Raw genomic sequence first — 22938 nt, forward strand, 5'->3', positions numbered from 1 at the left:
AAAACATTAGTTAATAATGCTGTAGTACAATTATTGTAGCTTGTTAGGGTAATGGGAAGGGAGTTCAAACAATAAGCATAAGGGTAATGGGAAGGGAGTTCAAACAATAAACGTAGATTGTTAAACATTTATTGTCTATTGTTACTGTCTACCAGTATATCAATGACAGTGTTCTTTAATATCGCTAATGTCTAAACCCCATATGTAGTAGCAGCAAATTGCTAAGCTCCCAATGTGTACAAACATTACTAGAGTAATACATCTTCAATCAAACATGACTACTCCAGTCTTTATATGAAATGTGCTTTGTTTTAAAAAAAAATCTTATTTATTCAGATACAGATTTCCTTGAATCCAAACCTGCAGATGAGCTCCATTCACACATTTTGCTCTTCACCACCTAACATTACTTATAAATTTCTGAGCCTGGCATGAACTGTGTGATCTGTATAACTCATGAACTAACTTACTTGCTTGCTTTCCTTTTTTAATGCTTCTTTCTATCCTTTGTAATCTCTTTTATATATATATGATATATTATATATATGATATTGGTATCTATAGTAAAATTCCTTCCTGGTAGTACAGCTCAGGCCATTCCCAGATTATGCTATTGCTTTTGTCAGTTATTTTAGCTTTGAAAATGAAGGATGTACTTGTGTGGCTCCAAATTAAAGGAATTTTACTAGACTGTTTGCTATCCCATATTTTATGTATGTGGCATCTTTTTTTACTCACATAGGACACCAAAATTGCATCCCTTGAAAGAAACATTCGAGACCTTGAAGATGAAATCCAAATCATAAAAACGAATGGTGTCCTCAACACAGAAGACCGGGAGGAGGAAATCAAACAGATGGAAGTTTACAAAAGTCATTCCAAGTTTATGAAAAGCAAGGTATTTTTCTGTAGAGATTTAGTAAAATATTACTGTTGTGTAGATTTGTAAGGCTTTGTAAATGTTGATTTCAGTATATCATATATATGATAAGCTTTTTACTAAGTATATTTTAGGAGAAAACATGCACTTTTCACACACTTTGAGTCTTTTATAAGCAGGCAAATCATGAAAGTTTGCAAACATCACATTTAGCTTTTTTTCTGTGATTGCCAGAGATCTCCACTGGAAACATCAAAATAATGTAGAAGAAAGCATCCATGACTTTTCTGTAGATGTTCATGTTTTCAGATGTCCATTTCCTGTAGAGATGGCCAGGGATCAAGAAGTTCCAGGGATGCCTTAATTTCTCAGCAGGGATTCTGCAGAATTTTGGTTAGAATTTTACTCCTTTTCCCCACCTATCTGATTGTTTTTTGTATAATTATCTCTGAATTTGTTTTCAGAGGGATATATAATTTAGTAATGATTATTTAAAGACTGCAGCTGTTGATAATGGTTTAATCAGCTTTAGAGCTGCCATACTGAATTCTAACACATTCATTTTTTTAAGGGATGGGGAATTGGAGGTCCATACAAATATATAGAAAAATTAAATAAAACTGGACATACAAATATTATTCTGTTCTTTCAAAATATTACAATGATTTATTGGCACATTAATTCCCCAGTTTAGCACAATGCAATACTCACAGTAAATTTACCAAAATGAAGTGGTCAAGCAGCCGATTGCCAGTCCCTACCATTGACTTACTTGAGGTGTGCTTGTGTAAATGCTGACTTTCATGTTATTGCATAGAAATGTTCAAAGAAACAGCACTGGACTCTGACAATGCTGTGTGAGCTGTTGGTAAAACAATGAAAATATGAACTGGCATGTATTAATGGCTGGAGTCCAGTAGACATATATATGTGTTCTTGTTTAAAAAAGAACTCTATCTTCTAAGCTTAGCACATTCAGCCAGTAATTCATGTTCTCCATGGTCATCATAGACATTTACAGAATTGAACTACTGTTATTGAACTAATATTGTTCTGTGCAGTAGACAGTAACATATAGCATCCATTCATGCCATATTTCGATTTCTTCACTAAATGGTCGCATTGAAAAATGGTACATTTGTTTTATTGCAATCATTTTCAAAGTTGTATGTTTCAATAATAGTTTAAGTGAGATTAACTTCTATTTTATGTTTAAGGTAGACATTAACACAACTTTCATTTTAGGTTTATGGTATAGTATCTTAGGTTTAAGTACAGTAAAGAAGATTAAAAAAAAAGTTTTAGGATTTCCTGAAGTCTGTGGTCTGTTCAGATAACAGTAATATTGACATGGGCATCCTATTCCAAAACCAGTTGAACCCCATCTATCCACGAATATTACTTTACGCTCCTGGAAATGTTTTCCATGGGATATTAGATTGTGTCTGTGAAATTCTGCCCATTTAACCAACAGAACATGTTCAAGGTCAGCTGATGTCGGAAAAAAAGTGCTGGCACTCAATTGCAGTTTCATTCTGTCCTGAATGTGTTCAGTAGGGTTGGGGTCCGCTAAGTTCCTCCACACCAGTCACCATAATAGCAAACGCCTAAATATCCAAAATTTGTGCTGTACTAGGAAACCCTGAACTTAATAATTTGGCAGGGTGTCTGCATACCTTTGGGCATACAGTGTAGGTTTGAAGATGGGTGTTCAAAAAGGTTTGCTTATATAGTGTATATCTGTGGAAGCATTCCAGGACTTCTAAATGTAATACACCTCAACAAGGTTCACCTAGTCCGAAGGATTAATTGGTTCTATTTCATGATGCTTCTGAACTGACTTATGAAAGTAAGGCCAACAGCTGTGTATAGTAAGCTCATGTACACTTGTTCTTTAAATAATATTTAAAGCTCAGGAAATATAGATGTGACTGACTTTCTTGATATGGTAATGACAATCCCTATTTGAGTTGGATATTAACAATATATTGCAGTGCTGCAAAACTGATTGGCTACTCATGCTGCTTCTTTCTCCTCTAATTTGAGGTTTGCTTTTTAGGGACTTCAAACTTTATACGAAGTTAAAGGCAGGTGCTTAAATTTAAAAATATGATTTCATACAGATTAATAATTACAGAACTTTTTAGCTGTGTGTTTTATTTCTGGCTGGAGGTCTGCTTTAAGGGGCTATAATTGCAGGTTCTGATGATATTGAATGTGAATGGTCAGTGCTCTGTTATAGTTAAATCCCTGACCACAGCACAGACTGCCCCCATTATACTCCAGCACTGCACTGTGTTACTGAATAAGCCAAGACTTGTTCCCATTTGTAATTGTTAAGCAAATGGTCATAGTGAATTATTTTAAAATATTATCATTTTGCAGATTGACCAGTTGAAGCTGGAACTGTCAAAGAAAGAATCTGAACTTCTTGCCTTACAAACCAAGCTGGAAACTCTTGGCAATCAGAATTCAGACTGCAAGCAACACATTGAAGTACTTAAGGAATCTCTTACTGCCAAAGAACAGAGGGCTGCGATCCTTCAGACAGAGGTATGCCTATTCGTCCACTGCAGTACCCTCATTAATCACGTGCTAAATTGCAAATCTGCTGTAACCCATTCTGACAGATTAAGTAATTGTTTTTTTATTGGCCTCTACTATGAGAAAAAGACTAAAATGACTATTAGGCCGAATAGAATAACATTACAAAGTGGGACTTGAAGGGGGTATTGGCTTTTAGCACAATTGGGCACAGCTGTTTATTGGCAAAATTGCTAAAAGTAGCCAGAATGTGCAAGTGATAGAATATATTCAAGTCTTAAAAAGCATAGTTAAGCTTGAAAATATGAAAATGACTTTTTTATAGTTTGAGAGTTAATGTTAGAGACAGTTGATATTTCGAATCCTAGACAGAGTTAATGCTTTCTCAGTAGAGTCTCTAATATCTTTTGGTAATCTAAATCCTCTGTGTAGTATTTACTGGGAACTGTTTAGCTGTGTTTCTTACCATCATTAAAGTGGAGGCATACCCAAAGTCTATGTTCACTTTCTAGGTAGGGTGCTCTTTCCTCCATAGCAAATGGCTGATATCCCCCTGATGTAATTTCTTGATTCATCACAACAGATCAATATACAACCAAACAGGGAGGACCACTCTACTTTCCTAAAAAGGATGCATCATTGTGCCCCTTGCTTGTCCTCCCCCTTCCCCTCTCCATAGAACTAGTGAACATAGAACTAATAGTGCTGTGTGTACACTTTGTACTGTGTGTTCTTTCCTGATCATTTCTAGTGACATAAATCTAGCGCAGGTGTACATAGCCTAACTAAAGACAGCACTATGATCCTTATTTATTCATGAAAAAATGAAGAAAGTGTATCTTCTCCAGCCTTGGAGAGCTTTAATAAATCAATTGTTTTTTTTTAATACAGGCATTTTTAATTTGTGTTTATTTATTGTTTAATATCAGCATTCTCTTTGCAGCCACTTCCTAACTACATACATGCACTCATTCAACTGCTGCATGTTAATTGTCAAGGTGTGTTTTCTGATGTTGAAAACTTTCACATGCAGTTGGAGTTGGCATGGCTGTTTGTAGTCTACATTAGGAGATCAAGTGATGGGGTGACAATGCAGAAAGACAATTGGGAGAAATAGAGATAGCAATGTGAGCCTATTAGAGGCATTGGGCCTTATTTAAAAAATCTCTCCAAGGCTGGAAAGGATGCATTTTCATCAGTGAAGCTGGGTGATCCAGCAAACCTGAAATAGATCTGGTCCAGGATTCAAAACATTTGCTAGCAAATGACTTTGAAGAATTCCAATCCAGGTTTGCAGGATCACCCAGCTTCACTGATGAAAGTGTATTCTCTCCAGCCTTGTAGAGCTTTAATAAATCAGGCCCATTATTTTTTTGAAAAGATTTGTAAAAAAAAAAAAAATACTCCTCAAATTCTTTAAAATGATAAAACCTATAGAATATTTTAATTTCTTGGTTTATTGATACTGTGAACAATTTTATTTAAAAGTATTACAAAAGAATAGTAAATAGCAGGTAAACATTGAACCAGTCAGAAGCATCCCCGAGGATAAGATCACGCTCAGTGGATCACTAGCTGTTCTCTATGACAGTAGATTGTCATTAGTGTTCTGACATCGGGTACATTTCTGCTTGGATATTGTTGGCTTTTGTTATTATATTGGTTTACAGTACATAGCCATGGAATGTCATCATGATGCAATTAAATAATTATTTTGATGACAGAGGTTCGGGCCAAACCTTGTGCTTACAAGGTGACTTTTTTTTACATTTGCTTCAACTTGCTTAAGACTGTTGCTTCAACTGCCCACGTGTTGTGAGTTATTTTTGTCCTAACTCCTGTAATGGTCACTTTTGCTGGAAAACTTTGTCTGCAAGTAAATATGTTTTAAAAGTAGAAAAAAAAACAAGTACTGTAATTTCAGGCCTACAATTATCTGAATTCAACATTTTTGTTATAGTGTTCTTTTTAAGAGAAGACACTATTTGTGTAAACTCACAAACTGGTTGTTAGGAGATAGTACCCTCTATTCAGTCACTATCAAGAGACAACCTTTCCAACTTTAGAACTTCCCAATGACCAATAAACATAGCAGCACACCCAAAATCTCAAGCAAAGGGGCTATAAGTTTAAAGATAAACCATCATTGTCCATTTAGGACAAAGGGCCTAAAAGCTCTCCAAGGCTAGGGAGCATACACTTTCATTGGTGAACCTGGATGATTCAACAAACTTGGAATGGATCTGATCCAGGATTGAAAACATTTGCTAACAAATAGCAAATGACTTTTAAGAAATCAATCCTGGGTTTGCTGGATCCCCCAACTTCACTGATGAAAGTGTATCCTCTCCAGATTTGGAGGACTTAAATTAATCAGGCCCAAAGTGTCTTTGTAAAGGCCACCTCCTGACAACTTTATTTTCCAGTTCTTCTTCTCTGTTTCTCTTCCTGTCAGAACTGCACCAAAATACTGGGTACTTCGGCAAATACTCATCCACTTTGTAATGTGACAGTGATTAGGCATAGTAATTAACCACTAGGATTAAGTAGTATATATATATATATATATATATATATATTTATATACATTATATACATACAGTAGGAGATCACATGCCTCCTCATACCTGGTAACACCATGTATTTTGCAGTAGTAGACACACTAAAATGGTCAGGGGTGGGCTTTAAACGACGGTCAGGGGTGGGTTTATCACACTCGTCAGGGGGTGGGCTTTACAAAGACACTTTTTACAATAAATGCTAAGTAATAGATTCTTTTTAAAGCAAATTTTTAAATGCATAGTAAAAATATTTATATGCTTATCCTTTCATACATACAATACCATTAGAAAGAAACCGGACTGAAAAAGAAATATAGGGGTTCAATTATTATGCAAGATATTTGTGCATGGAATATATTTTCAGGATATTTGTGAGTAGCACTCAGAATATGCAGAAACTTCACTGGCATTCGCATAGTTTAGTATTTTTTTTTTTATTAATGCTCCATAAGTCCAAACCAAACACACTAACAGCTTTATGATTTATTAGTTTCCAGCTGTTCCAGCTCAATGAGCAAATAAGAAATAGTCCTTGCTATATTTATAATGAATTATTGCCGTTCACAAGGAAGCCTCAGATAGCTGCCATAAAAATGTGTTCTCTGTGTTAGCTGGCTAGAAACCACTTCCTTTACCTGGATTACATTTAAGTTAAGGCGCATTTGTGGATAATGTCATTATCAATGATAAGGAATATATTTTGTATTTAAACCGTGGCATCAGGCCATTCTCCCCTGTAAAGCAAATTATCATTTATTGTTAAATAATGATTTTATCTGTAAACTATCAGGGTATAAAAATTCCCAAAATAAACCTCCAGTGCCATAGAGTTAGAAGAAGAGATTCCTATAAAAAATCAGTGTGTGGGTGTTTTTTTTAATTGCTTTGTTGATTTATTTCTACAAAACTGATTCCTGAAAAATGTGCTTAAAAATGGCAGACAAAAGGCAAAGGACTTGTCATCAATATTGCCTGTGGTCTCCCGCTGCTGTTTTTACCCATTACTGTCATACCATGCCTTGTTTTGTAGCGTGTTAGTGTGACCATCATTGGTTCCCAAAGCTCCAACAAGGAGAATAGTGAACACCACAGTGGTGACATTACCAACATTCAATCAATCAGAGGCAGAAATGCCCTAGAAATAATACTTCAAATGTATAGCTTTTTAGGCACAGGAGTACCTTGCCACACTAACATGTCAGGGAGTGCACTAATATTTATTAGGACAAATCACAAATAAAAGGAATTTTGTAAGGGTGCGGCTTTTGCAAAAAAAAAAAAAACATTTTTACCCTATAACACAGCACATCTATGTTCAGATCCACTATAAATCACTTTTGAAATAGATTTGGGAAGATTTGATTTTATTATGTTATGTTTTTGTACTTTTCTTTCTTTTTGCTCTTCAGGGAGAAAGTGGGTGGTGTTGACTTTTGTCTGGTTTTTGACTAGCTATTATTTGAACAAGATAACACTATACTACTACTAACAAATAAATAAAATGTAAAATAGTTATATATAAGTGTATACATGGCACAATTAAACATGATAATATTGTCTGTCTGTCTGGAATAGAAAAGGTAGCTAATTTGCTTTATCAGTAGTCCTCCTCCTTCCTCCTTTTTAGAAAATCAGACAAAATTGTTAACATAGTGCTCAACCCAGAATTTTTTGTAAGCTTGGTGGGAAGGAACTGTAGGCTGGTGGTGGCCCCTAAATTGTGACCCAATACATCAGTAGGCACCCAAAAACAGCCGGGTGGTTGCTGAAAAGTGCCGGGTGGGGAGATCACTGTTAACAGGTTATATTTAGAGAACAGAATTTTAATGATTGATTTTGTATCTGTCTAGTCCAACCAGACTACAGTCTTGGCAGACACAACAGGCAGAGGAATGATATAATTTTTTTGTTACAATTAAGCTGTCGTCACCCACCCCCAGCCTACTGATTGGATAGTGAAAGAGCAACAACAGACTAATTAGGTCATCTCTCCGCTTACTCACTCACACAGATAGTCAAACAATTCTAAATTTTCAAAAACTCTCAATTTCCAAACTGAAAAAAGCTTTTGGCTTTAGGTGTGCTTTGACCGTCCAGTGCCATTTTGTATTATTAAGACATTTGAAATGTAGGGGTTTACTATTATATGACATCCATATAGGTTAACATTGCAGAGTCTTCTTTATTAGTGTAATGGCTTAGGCACATTCAGAATTGGCAGATTCCCAAAAAGTTCTGGGGTTTAGATTCTTCATAAAGTGTGAATTTCTCCCAATATCGATTATAGTATTTTTTACAGTTATTTTATGTGACTTTTAACATGTTTTCATATTTTATTGTTCTTAAAAAGAGATGTATAGATTTATATACATTTATCTGTTGAGATGAACTAACAGCCACACAGGATTTGCATTGTTTTTTTTTACTAACAATAGTTGATTTCATTGATTTTGAAAAACAGTGCAACTAATATAAATACTATATTTCAAGAGCATTTCTACTGGGATAACAAAACTCAAGCTTGCATTTCATTTTTTTAAAGTAACAATTTTTGATAAATCAGCCTGTGGCTGTCTTTGCTCCTATTGGATATTAAGCTTATACAAGACATCTCACTGGATAGGATACACTTTCATCAGTAAAGTTGTGTGATCCAGCAAACCTGGAATGGATTTCTTTAAAGTTACTTGCTAATTGCTAGCGAATGTTTTAAAACATTGCATGTTTGCGGGATCACCCAGCTTCACTGATGAAAGTGTATCCTCTCCAGCCTTGAAGAGTTTTATTAAATCAGGCCCACTATGTAGAAAGCAGGTGTAAACATTCAGTACCTATTACCTGTTTAGGACCAACCATACAAAGTTTAGAGTGCATTTTAAAAGGAAGTGCTCATATTTAACACCAGTTTTCAGAGGTTAATGTAGTTTTAAGGTCAGATTCCATTCCAACGATCGTAGTTTGGTTGGGTTTAAATGCTTTAGATGTAATATGTGCATGTGTTTCCACATTTTCATATTCTGATCTTCTTTATCAAATTTTGGAGTGCTTTCTCTGTGAAATGAATTTTGTTTTGGCTGTAATATGAATAGGTTAAATCCCTTCATGGTTATTTTGTGCATCTTGTTTGTCATTGGGCAGTTAAACCCTTAACTCCTCTCCTAGGGATGTAACAGGACATTGGAGAAGGAAATCCTCAACATGAGGGAAATTCACCTCTTAGACAGTAGTCCCCAGAACAGGTTTCCTGAGTTACCCTTCTTACCTGAAGTCAACTCTAAAATTTTACATCTCTTATTTGTTTCTCGTGACAGTGGTCAGCGGTACAATAGGTGGAGTGGTGACTCTCCCCAGCAAGGACACAAAAAGAAATTAAAACTTTTCAGAAGGTCTAACCGATCTATTACCAGTTTATGCAAACACTTTATTATTTAAAATAAAAATTCAGAATTTCCTGTATAGGAGATACGGTCAATTTAACTATGTTCTGTGTTATTCTTTATGTTGAACTATTTGTCCCCCTGTGTTATCTGGATGCGACTCCACTTTTTTTGCCTGACCCCATAGGCATCTCAAAGACTACAACATATTATAATAGCAGATGTGGCGTATCATATTTACAGTGTGATGGTCTGCTATGTTGTGCCATACCTTATGATTCAAGACACCTGCAGCCATGAAAATGTAAAATTATTACATCAAACCTGTACAAAAGGGTGAGGAATGTCATCTTGCCCACAAACTGCCTTTCTCTTCTTTCTGGGATGATTTTATTCTGCTGTTTAGGTTTAACTAGTCTAAATTTTGCACAAATCATTTTGTCAAAGTACATTGTTATGTATTTCACATCGGGCTCATTGCTGCCAGGCATATCATCTTACCAGGATGACCTCTTTTGTATAAATGTTCACTTGGGAATTTTTTTAAATGCTGCCAAAAAAGATCACCTGTCCACTCCAGCAGCAGTGCTTTGTACTGAACACGAGCAGATTATATCCAAAGACCCTTCTCCACCTGCAGATTCCCATTATATTTTATTTATGTTCATCAAAGAAACATCTTTGCAGTGAGTGTTTAATGAATCATTTTAGCATTTCAGACCACATCCTCAATTTGGCATGTAAAGTTGAACTCCGGCAGAAAGGTTATGTGTATGGCCAAAATAAATATATATGTATTCAGAACATCTCTGAAATAAATAATTACATTCAATAAACCAGCCCCTATGACTTTGTAGGGGAATATCAATTCTATGTAAATGTAATGAAATAGGGAAAAATTAAGCTGTATTTATGAAATGCACGAATTAATTTTCTATTTTATTCAGATAATACCTTTTCCTGTAAACACTAAGCATGGTGTTGTCCCCTTTTTTCCTTTTAATCATCCCTATTTGTTAGTGAAGACCAATGTAAAAAACTTTGAAAGATAGAAGCTGGTAAGACAAATATGAGAGAGACAGAAAAAAAAAATTTAAAATAAAATAAAATCAATCAATAATTTGAGGGCTTAACTATTTTATACCACTATCCAAATCAATCTAAAAAAAAGGTGTTAGATTCACTTTGTAATGGCTTTTTTAAGCCAGTAAAAAGCTAAAGATGCATTGTTTTGCTGCCTTGTCAACCTGAAAAAAGTATACATATGAAAAAGGTACAAATAAGAAAAAAAGAAAATGAAGAAATACAGGATTTAAGAAATTTAAGAAAATACAGATTTTTTGGCTTTATGTTATTTTTTTGTGTTCACTTTATATAAATTGTATTTGAAGGAAAAAGAAATATTAAATTCTGTTTAAATGTCCTTTATGTCACAACCCCCGACTCATTCCACATTGGCATTTAATATTTCTAAGTGAAGCGAGAATGGAATGTGGAAGGTGTTCTAGACAAACTTAAATTCACCACTTTAAGTGCCCAACTTCTATGGTAATCAAGTTCTGTATAAAATGGATTAAACTTAATGATATGTTAGTGTTGGATTACTCAACCTGCCCTTCTCCAGGCAAAACTTCCAGCTTAAAAAATAAACAGAAGGTATTCTGCATTTTTATTATTTATAAATAAGGAATATTTTGGTGGTAGTTACAAAACGGCATTCATCTATTCATACAAGGAAATGAGTCGTGCAAGGTGAATGTGTATCTTGTTAAAATATGTAGGTCATGTTTTGTGCTTGTAGTTTGACTTTAGCTTTTGCCCCTAATATTATATATTTTAGATAATACTGTTTCTATTTTTATTCATTTTTATTTATTATTATCTTCCTATTTTTCCCTAATTTGTAAATGTACTTATTTTTATCAGTAGTGGCTTACCTTAAAAAATATTTTATATGTGATGTTAAAAATATTATATATATATATAATTTCTAAAGCAAAAATTTTATAATTAAAATCTTTGTTTAATATACCCAAGCTGGAGCTAAAGGTTGCTTTGAAGCAATTGAGAAGGCTGCTTTAAACAGTAAGCAGGTAAAAAAGGTAAAAAAAAATACACAACATGGGCTTTAGTTTTAAAGCAGGGAATCTGACATTCCCTCAAACGTTCCCTGGTGTGAATCAATTACTGCCATTGGAACACATAGACTTGGAAGATTCCAACAAGGAAATGATTAAGCAAATTTCTAATTCCCTGTTTTGTAAATAGGGCCCATGATGTTGTTATTGATTATTACATTTAAAATGAAGTTGGTAAAAATCCCTGAAATTCCCTTGATGTCAGTTTTACATCTTTAAAGTTGGCTGAGAGGGGATGGGGCATCATTCTGGGCCAATCAGGTATCCTGCATTCACATCTGCTAAAAATGTACATGCTTTCTATGGGTGTAGAGAGCAGAAAGACAATATTACCAGTTAATTGTTGCTTTTCTGTTTAGTTACAACCTGTGAGCATGGATGGGACCTAGTTGTGTTGCTGTAGTAAGCTGGTTGTACAGTTCTGCAGATTTGTGTATACCTTAGATTTTTAGATTTTTTGATACCTTACATTTTTAGCAGATATGACAACTGCCAAGTTGATCCAACATTTGCATACGCTTTGTAAAAGTTTTGCTTTTGTTTACAAACTGGAGGCCATGTGCACAGTCTGGGAGCTGTAGGATCGCCACAAAAACTATTTTAATAGGAAAGGTTTTCTCATTCAGCTTTGGAATTGTGTTATGTAGTCAGCTGAGATGTGAGCCTTGCCTAATATAATTCTTTAAACTTGTACTGAAGCTTGTTTGTAAAATGTTTATTTGCCGAAGACCACCAAGAACAGCCAGTCTGGGAATCCTTAAGTCAGTGTTAAGTTAGGTGAATCTAAGGGGGTCCGTCTCCTGTTACATGCTCCGTGCCCGAGGAGGTTTGATGGATCTCTTTTGGCTTTCCTAATCCGGCCGCTTTCCAGCGCACTACAGTTTTATGTGCCGCAGCGCTTGGAGATAAATCATTAGATGAACAATAAACCTATGTTAATTTTATTAAAAAATCATATAGTTCCTGGTGATGTACAAGCATTTTGTACACTTTGCCAAAACATACAAATCCTGTGTGTCTGCGCCGCAGAATAAAACTCTGTAGTCTTTCTGATATTCCATGTTTTATAGGAATTTTAACATCCGAATGTATTATTACATGTAAATGTTGCTTTCATTTGGGAATTTCTGCTCAGACATTTTCTAATTATAGCAGAAATTTCACAAGATTTACAAAGGACACATTGTAATTATGAATACATTTGAATGTGCTGTGAAGAGACCTAGAACAGCCATAATGCCTGTTTTACTGCAGCACCAATAAATCAGGGTGTCAGGATTGTAAATGGCTTTCAAAATGACTACCATGTGTGACACACCTATTAGAACACATTAGGGAATGTGGGAATTTTTAGATCAATGGATTAGAAAAAAAACCTTAAAATTGGAGTTTGGTTGCCCCTAGTATATATTCCGGTGGTAACATTGTAGACCTGCTCTAGAAGATTGGCAAAGCCTTCCTTTACTCCAATTGGTGATTTGGACATGATGACATCATACAAGACTTACTTATGATGGTCATGTGACTGGTATTATGCCTTGATGTCAGTAGTATTTTACCCACCTATTTTGGAAAACTGGGTAATTTGATACCAATGGATACCAAAATAAAGGGCTATTGTTTAGGAAGGATGGCAGTATCCCCGGCCTTTTTTTATCAGTGTGAAAATGTTTATGTTTCCCATAGTAAGACTGGTTGCCAAAACTGTTCCCACCTTTAAAAAATTGAAGAATGTGTTGTAATATTACATTCCAGCAAATTTTAAAGTTGTAAATACAAAGCCAAATGTCCCACTTATTTAGAAACAGTACCCCCCATTTTGCATATTGTCTCTTACCTTGCATGTCTCAAAGAATGTGTCATCAACCACAGGACACTACATGGCAGTTGGCCTGGCTCTTTTTTTAGATGCTAAAACCCATAAAGTATTCTTTCAACATCAACTAACCCTAAATGAAATGCTTTGTATATTTACACAGACACTCTTTTAAAAGGAATGTAAAAATATACTATTCTTCTCTTGTATATAGAAAATGTGACATATGTTTAAAATGGGCAGCTAATAGAAAAATATGAAGAATTTTAATGCAGCAAAATTTACCTTGATTGACATTAAAATTGCCTATTCTTGTACCTCCGTGAATTGTTAAAGATACCTGTGTATCACTAACCAAATGTACATATCAGAAGTACAGAGACCATGGTGGTCTGCATGTGTAAATACCTCTGAAAGGATCAGTTTCAGGAACCTAGCATTTCCAGAAAGAGCTCAGCAATATCAACCTACATATTTCTCATAGTACAGTGTTATTTAATTATTTATTTGAATACTATATATATTCCCCTGTTGATTGCATTAAAAAACACAGAAATACCAATAACATTAGTTTACAGTTCCAAGAACAAAACAATATCCTGGTCTAAGCCTCCCATCACACCTTTCCTGTATTGATAATACTTCCTTACATAAACTCAACCTCTGGTTTGCTCACCTCTCCTGGACAAGGTTGCTCTGTACTAAAGATCAACCTTTCCTTGGCCAAAAGATACTGAAGCCAACATTGCGAAAATCTACTAAAGTTTACTTCTCGAAAAAATTCCATAGAAATATACTTAATGTACACATGTCCTGAGAATAATTTGGAGGCTGCCATTGCTGACCTGCCTAAAAATGCTACCTGCTTGTCATGATAATGCTTTGTCTTTAAAACATATGCCACTGGCGTGAAAGAACTTTACTGATAAGGAGGAATGACTCTTCTCCAACATACACTTGTTGCATGTTGGTTCCAAATCTTTACCTTCAAAATACTGCAGACAAATACAACCAGGCAACTAGCAGTGTCAGGAACATGTGAAAAGGTGCAATTTTGTGACAATTGTACTTATTGTGTACTGTATTGATCTTCCAGATGTTACAAGTAATAGTTGGGCTATGTTGTGAGCGGGAGAAGGCTTCTCTGCTGGAATATCTTAGAGTAGACTCGACAAGAAGTTGCCCACTGCACTCAGAAGATCCCGGCTCTGCTATCTACATATGGCAGATATACTTTAAGCTTTTCTATAAAGACTATCAATTGTTCTGACCATAAAGCCCGCAATTGCCTACGCAGAGACAGATAGGGGAAGTTCATGACAGTATCAATGCCTGTTACAAAATAATGTGTGTTTTCTTGGAAACACGTGGCCTTTATTTGCCACATACCAGTGCATGTTATGAACTTGTTGATCTTCCTGTAACATTCCAGCATTGTGAGCAGTGTTTTATATCTGCCAGGAAACACACAAATTGTGATGCATACAAACACCATACTTGTGGTCTTGTGTTCTCATGATGACAGACATTTTAGGACACAGCCTGAGGGTATTCCAGTCACTATATTCCGTAATATGAGGCCACGAAAGCCATGTGGAATTTACTCAGCAATTGCAAGACACAATAAATATCAAAAAGGGCCATTGTTTGTCAGGATAAATCCATGATTATAACTACATTGGGGTGAAAAAGAAGCAATATATGGTATTTTAAATCTCGATATAATTCCAGAAGTGAAAAAAATAGGGGAATATAGTACCTCTAATAGAAACGGTCACATACAATTATATTAAGTTTTGATGCAGGGAAAAAGAAGCTTAAATCATTTCATTATTGTGCGATGTGGTTATCCCAGTGCAGTGACGCTTTGCAGCTTTTCTGTTCTTTCCCATTGCATCCCCTGCCATATTATTAATGGTACATATTTTAAAATTTGCCCACATAATCACTTCAATCTATGGACCCTAACTGAGTGCTGGTAACTGGTATCCAAGTATTCCAGGTATACGTGAAACACAAAATATTTAGTTTTTTCTCTCCTCTTTTTGAAAGTTTGGGTCAGGGGTGCCCACACTTTTTGGTTCACAAGCTACTTTTAAAATTACCAAGTCAAAATGATCTACAAACAATAAAAAGTTGGACGTAATATCCCCTGTGCGCGGTAGAGTATATTTTAAAAGGCAGGGCTCCGCGAACCACCTGTTGGGCATCCCTGGTTTAGGTCATCACTTAGCCTTTCTCAACCTTTTTACGCCTGAGAAACCCTTGAAATAAGTTTTAGCTTTTAAAGAACCCTTAATAAATCCACCTTTTTTTTTGAGGGGGGGGCAGGGGGGCAGTAGGGAAAAAAAAGGTGTCAAAGGTGCCAATGAAAATAATGTCTTTCTACAGCAATGGATTTAGTGGGCCTGATTTATTAAAGCTCCAAGACTGGAGGAGATAGACTATTATGGGTAAACCTCATGATCCAGCAAAACTGGAATGAATTTCCTAAAAGAATAATTTGTTATTTTTTAGCAAAAGTTTTTAATTCTAGTCCAAATTTATTCTGGATCACCCAGGCTTACCCATCATGGTCTATCTTATCCAGTCTTGGAGAGCTTTACTAAATCAGACCCAGTGTGTATGTTGCAGCAGGGTGTATTTATGTTCAAGAATCACGTGGGCTGAAACAAAGATACATGCACCTGTGTTTATTTAAACTAGGCAGGTTTGCTTTTAAGGTCAACTTCACTAAAAAGCTTCTATTTTAGTTTTTCATAGTTGTTAGCTGTTTCTATTATTTTATTAACTGATGTGGTTGCTGTACATCCAATCCAAGGTAGCCAGGTCTCCCCAAGATGCATTCTGCATAATGTGTATACGTAAGTTTGGAATTATGGGCAACATTGCCTTTGCTGTACTAAAATCCAATCCAGTGTTGTCAACCCTGCTGGGCCACTTATGTACATAGCATTATCCTAATAACGTTTCCTTGTTTACTCCTTGTTTACCCCCTTCCATACCAGCAACCTGCTGTCCTTCCACCTCTCTTCTTATTCTACTGTAGCCTTTATTGTTTAGCTGATTAAAGGAAGTTAGGTGCGCATTGCATTTCTGGCAGGGTCATCTGTTTTTTTAGTGCTTGCAGTACTTTTAACGGTTCATAACCGTAAGGAACATAAGGAAAATTTGCAACAAGGAAAAAGAGTTAACAATCCCCTAACACATTATTTATATTTTGTGAGTAAGGCAGCAGTGAGCTCTACTGAATAATATGTATAAAATGCTTTGCAACATTTTGTGGGCTGAACTGCGTTTTTGCCTAAGGGCTGTCTGTGATTGCCGAAGCCCAGTCTGATTCAGTCCTAATAATGTCTATCTGCAAGCATGCAGAGGAACCATTAAGTAACCACTAAACATGATTTACAAGTCTGTTTATATAAAACATAAACAGACTTGTAATTCATGGACAAATATGTAAAATTTCAGAAACTTACCGGAACTGAATCATGTTTAAAATTAGGGCGATTATACTTTCCAGCATAGGGCTGACTACTTGTCTGGTAATCTCATAGATTGATCCTGCCAATTTTTTTTCTAAGGAGAACCTGCAGTGCAGAGGTCATAGGACTCGTCTCCAGTATTAGGCTAGTGGGCTATGTGGACTTCCTGGAGCTCATCTCCATTACAGTTTTACACTTATCATGGTGGAGGAGCAGAGCTTTACTTCTACATGTCAGAGCTGCAGCCTAATACCTGGTGATTTGAAAACCGCTGTTTACCAAAACAGAAGCAGCAGGAGAGGCAAGTTTGAATCACAGATTTGATGTAGCAAATGCAGGAATCTCCTTCCCCTGCAGGTTCTCACCTACTTCTTTCCTACCAGCTAGCGCTCAGGAGAACAATAAGCAACATTACAAAATCTCAATAAAAATCTTAGGTGATAGCAGTCAGATACAACAGTGTCTTAGGGGATCTCAGACTTTTTATACACAGCTAGAAGAACAAAAGTGCCTAGGCAAGGGCAAAGGAAGTTAAACCAAAAGGTACATTTTAAGGGTGCTGCTTACAACCTATTATAAAGCCATTACTTTTTGAGTCCAGGTTCACTCTAACCATTATGTAGCTTCACATTACCCTATGGTAGATAGCAGACATCATAGGTTACTACATGTTTCAACAACTGAGTTATCTATTACTTTACTATAGATCCACAGACTTTATATGTTAATACAGATTTTCAAAAGTATTGGCATAGCCATATAATTTCCATGTAGTATTCTAAGGACTTGTGGTATAATGACAGGATGTGTGAGTTCCCCCCATACCCAGAAGAAAAGGTTTCTTAAATGAGCTTTGGTAGGGTTGTACATGTTAGAGTGAACAAGAAAGATTCATGGTGACATCAGGGGGAAGGTTTATGTACAGAAAAGGCTAGGGTTCTATACAGCCTGCCTTTGTTGTGTAATAGATGACATAGTGGGTTAAGGAAAAAGCAGCTGCAAAATACCTACTGTAAGTATTATATCATTTACAGCGGACTTGTCTTACAGGATTAGGTCATCCACTTCTCAACAAACTCATTGTCTATAGTAACATTTTCTACAATCAGTGCGAAGAGAATGATCCATTACACAGAATCAGAGGAAATCTCACAACACAACTTAGCACTAAAGCATGTCAAAAGACTCATCAGAGCAGATTGTAGATTTATCAAGTTTATTAAAAAAAAACTAGTAAAAAAATAAAACAAAATAAAAACAGCTTTCACTGCAATGTTCACCTCTAATCCAAAACAATCTCTAGTAGTAGTTCATACAGAACATGGGGAAAAAAATCTGGTAAAAAATTAATACATTCCTTGCCCTATTAGATAAGCAGTAAAGTATTTTTTCCTATAAAAAAGAGTGGGTAATTCCTCGACAAAGAACTCATAGCTGTGGTAAATAAATGGCTCTTGATGACATTTTGCAAGTTGTGCACAAACTTTGGTATCTAGCACAGATATATTATAACAAATGCAGAGCCATACCTACCAACTCAGAGATGTCTACGGTTAGTGCTGGACTAGATTCATATTGGATAATATAGAATAATCCTATGATATTGTCATAACACCTCCTGTTTGCTTGACAGATTCTTTTAACTGAACAAAGAATAGTTTGTAGAAAAAGTTTACATGTTTTCCAACCTCAAAGTTTGATAATATACAGTTTTCAGACATTTGCTGTCATGTCATCCACAAAGAAATCCAAAGACGAGTATGATAATGCTTTATAAGTCTACACTAATTGGCTTGTCCCTTATGATTCACTGATTACACATTCTTTCTACAGAAAGATTCAATTAGAGTCTGTGCAGACCATGAGTAAAATTAAGGAAGATGAGTGTGAGAGTTCTTTTTCTTTTCCATAAAAGTTGGATTCTCCTGAATCTGATTGATTTAATTAGCCTGATTGCCTTTTATTAATTTCAGATGCCCGCTTAGAACAAAAAATGAAGCCCATGTTCAAAGTATTTGCCTTGCAGCATTAGAAAAAGATGTTTTGCGTTACTTTGAAGAGTAGCACCATTCTTGTGCTGCATAGGATGGATCAAGACCATATTCCATTCATCTAAACTCAAAAAGATATTGTAAACCCTGGAAAAAATAATTATGGAACTGTTTTCTAAGCAGAAGAAGTTTCGGTTGGTGCATTTTAGCCTCTGCTGTTTTGGAGTAAACAGCTGGAAAAAAAGCTGGAACTACACAAGAAAAACATCATTAGTAAAAGTCTCTGGGGGATCAAACAGGTCTTTCTACACTCCAGAGTGGCATTCAGGAATCAAGACCTAAGGGTGAGATGGTGCTGCTTCCAAGACTTGTGTACAAAGTAAATATTCCCCAAAGGATGTGAAACTGTAGCAAAACCAAAGAAAATATAGAAAGAATTTTCATGTAGGCAGTCTGTGTGCTAGAGATAACCACAAAGGTACTTAACTCAAAGGGAATTAAAGCCATGTTTAGTAGACATCGGGCTGTCCTGCATGAAACAGTACGCCTGGGATCATGCTGGGTCTTCTCCTTTATATAATGGACACAGAAGGTGTTTTATTCCCAACTAACACTCACTGCTTTGTTAAAGCGATGATCAAAAAGAGTTCTGTGGTAAGCGTTATTGTGCCTGAAATACTGTGTGACAGTTCCTATCCTGCCACTAATATTTTTAGGTGTGAATTAAGATGTTATAAATCTGTAGGTGTGATCTGAGGTTATTCTGGAGAGGTATCATCCACATTACTAAGGCAACTTCATAAAGGTAAAAAAGTTTGTAAAAGTATAAAAAGATGTGAAATCATACCTCTTGGTATGTTCTGTAATAAAAATAAGTTTGCCTTTGCCAATGCTATATAGGTTCCTTGGGCATGCAGATATTACCAAAGTGATACAACGGTTTAGAGCTGACACTTTCTGATATGCTGGTAAAATGTTTTGTCAGCAGTCTTGTAAAAAAAATTTCTTATTCAAGTTTCTCAAAAAGTTGTCATGTGATACTACCTACATGGTCATTTGGAGTGGTCCTATTTCTCATTGGTCTTCTAGGCCTTGTTTTTAAACTGTACACGTACATCATCCTAAAATGCATACAGGAAACACAAACCTTCTTTGTCCTCCAGGCAGTTCACCAGTTTGACCCTAGCTTATTTTGACAGTAATCTGGTGATCTGACAATCTACTACCTGTGGTGCAGTGAAAAAGTAAGGAGATTTCTTGCCACCTCTCCCATACAGAAAGCCTTGAAAATAAATGGTCTTTTCAAAGATATTGATATTGAAACTTTCTCTGCCATTTCGGAGATACCTTGTTTAAGAAATGCCCAGACTAACATGGGATAAGACTGTTAATTCCAGGGGAACCTGGATCTGTTTGTCTTATGGTAACCTTTGTACCATGGTGCCCAAAGCTTAATCAGCCACCTTTTGCTTACTGATATGGGGCTCAGAGCATAACATTGTCATCCATACAAGTAGTCCCTATATTAAGGACATCTGACATACGGACAACTTCTAGGTACGAACGGTGCTTTCCCTGCTCTTCCCTGCTGGTTCAGTCTGCAGGAAGCTTGATAGGGGGGAGGGGGTGGTTCACATGACTTGCAGAAGAAGTCTTTTGCTTTTCTACAACCTCTTCTAAATCTTTAATGATCAAGACAAACTCTGCAGTTGTTTCCTATTGCATATCAAAGCACAGCTTGCTCCAGAAGTTATTGAATGTCTAGGTTCCATAAAATTTTTTATTTGCTTTGTTTTGTTTGTGATTACCTCACAGTAAAGATTTTATACAGTAACTGACATCACTCTGCCTATAATGTTGGGATAGAAAGCTGTCCTAATTGCATTCATTAAAATAATGTACCCGTTCCGACTTACATACATATTCAACTTTAGAACTAACCTACAGTCCCTATCTCGTATGTAACCTGGGGACTACCTGTACTCTTCTTTCTAACTTTCCACCAAAAAATCAGTTATGTATGTTGACTGCAAAACTTAAGAATATGATGTCTATTTTTTTCCAATGGCCACAGTTGTATAATAACATTATTAGAGAATTAGCTTTTATATATATAGATTTGTATTAATATTGTTGAATGTGTTCGAAGAAGGTACATTATTACATTAGGTTATAATTTTCATCAATCAGATCAAAAAATGGCACTCCAACTAATTTAGATGTGTTATATGCCATGGGAGTAGGAGTTACAGTTATAACATCCTGAAGGTTAAAATAAATTCTGTCATATTACGTAGAAGTTTCTATATAACTCCCTATGTATCCTTGTTTAGATTTTTAAGAAAAACTAATAAACATCCAAATGGAATGGCAATGCTGAATTCCTAACCCTTATATCACTTTGCAAAAATGTTTGCCCCATGATGTTTTACGTTTTTGAGTTGTTGATTCTATTTTCTTTTTGTTTTTCTACTTAGGCTTTCAGTTACAACTGGGACTCTGTAGACGTTTTTTTGTTTTTACTATTGTTAGCAATGCTTTGGCCCTCCACTGCTGTTTTCCCAGTACTGATTACAATGGTAACCAGATATTTCAAACAATTCATTCCCAAATATCCAGAATGCCCACTACAGCCTTTTCCCCAATTATTTTTTTTTGTTGTTTGCATTTCTTTTTTCTGAAACTGCACTTAAAGTGTGGCAAACTGCCTGTAAACATGGTTTCCATTTAAGATCTATTAAAAAGGTGGGATCTGCCTATCCAAGTCCACTTCTACACAGACGTCCGCATTTTAACTGTGTAATAGATATCCGCCGTCGCTTGTCTTGTCTTGTGTTTCTGTCTGAATTCCCCTCCGAGATATTTTGCTCTATTTGCCAACACATCTAAACACGCTGGATGCTTCTCTAAGACTCATATGTTCTTCATGATTCTTTCTCTGTTCAGTATCATTTGCAGACAGTTTCCATGTTTAGTGCAGTGATTAACTAACGTCGTGTATGGACGTCGTCTCATATATTTGTTTTATCTGCCTTTAAAAGCTTTTAGGGCGTCTATAAATTGTATATTTAGAGGGTTTTAATAGTTTGCAGAGTTTAACGTACTCCGTGGTGATGTGATATGCCACAACTGTCCTATACCTGCAATTGATTGATGCAGGGGTGGAAATGTAGAAATATGAACCTGTTTCAATCATTTGTATGATTTTTGATAAGGTTACTTTGGAAAGCAGACAAAAGGCCGAATGTTTCTTCTTTAGATTAAAATACCACAATCTGTCATGGATGTTTTTTAGACCTACAGGGTATAGGTTTTCAAGCTTCCTTCTAGTGCAGACAGTTTAGAATGGACACATATATATATATATATATATATATATATATATATATGTGTGTTCCTTGACTACCTTGATCATTAAAATAGTTGGGGACTCTTTAGCAACTAGTAACTATTGAGACAACGGCTATTTTGGTCAGAGGTACTGTATAACACAAAACCCTTAAAACAGTCCCAACATAACAGCTTTGGTAGATGTATGAAAGCAGTTTAGAATATTTAATTTGAATGAATGAAAAAGCAACAATAGCAAAATCTGCTATTACAGTTTTCGTGCTACTAATAAATTAGGAGTAGGCTAAATAACTTACCTACCTTGATGAAAACTTTGCTTTGGGCCCCCTACTGTCTAAGTTTAATTTCGTAGACACTTAGTTATGTGATCCATGCTTTTGAAAGCTAGTCTGGGTTTTTTCTAAATATTTTTGTATCATCATCTTTCTAGGTAACATGACCAATTTACAAGGGAGTCATGTAATTGTTTTTTCTATTACTCCTTGGCCTATCTATTAAAAATGTTAACATAGATATTTTTACTAACTTCTATTTGTTTAGCCCCATAGTCATGTCACTATTGGTCTCCTAGACGGGTTTACAATATAATGTTCCTACCATAGTCATATGTTGTTAAGAGAGTTTAGGCCACTTTCTGGGGGGAAGCCAATGAATTTAACTGCATGTTTTTGGCATGATTACATGGATGAAACCCATGCAGTCACATGGAGAACACACAAAATCCATGCAAACTCTGCCCTGACTGAGATTTAAACCTGGGATCCTAGTTATGCAAAAGTAAGAGTGCTAGCCACC

The 22938-nt window shown here is 35.7% G+C and overlaps 1 protein-coding gene across 10 annotated transcripts in view; it reads left to right on the plus strand.

The window, feature by feature from the left end:
- ERC2 (ELKS/RAB6-interacting/CAST family member 2) overlaps nucleotides 1-22938 on the plus strand; it is a 574412-nt gene that overhangs the window by 123263 nt on the left and 428211 nt on the right. For all 10 annotated transcript variants that reach the window (XM_072420915.1, XM_072420919.1, XM_072420917.1 and 7 more), the window contains 2 exons: nucleotides 743-898; nucleotides 3266-3433. In XM_072420915.1, coding sequence (XP_072277016.1) covers nucleotides 743-898; nucleotides 3266-3433 — 324 coding nt within the window. The remainder of the gene's footprint in view (nucleotides 1-742; nucleotides 899-3265; nucleotides 3434-22938) is intronic.

The sequence above is a fragment of the Pyxicephalus adspersus genome, chromosome 8 (genome assembly GCF_032062135.1).
Source record: "Pyxicephalus adspersus chromosome 8, UCB_Pads_2.0, whole genome shotgun sequence".
In the NCBI taxonomy this organism is placed as follows: Eukaryota; Metazoa; Chordata; class Amphibia; order Anura; family Pyxicephalidae; genus Pyxicephalus; species Pyxicephalus adspersus.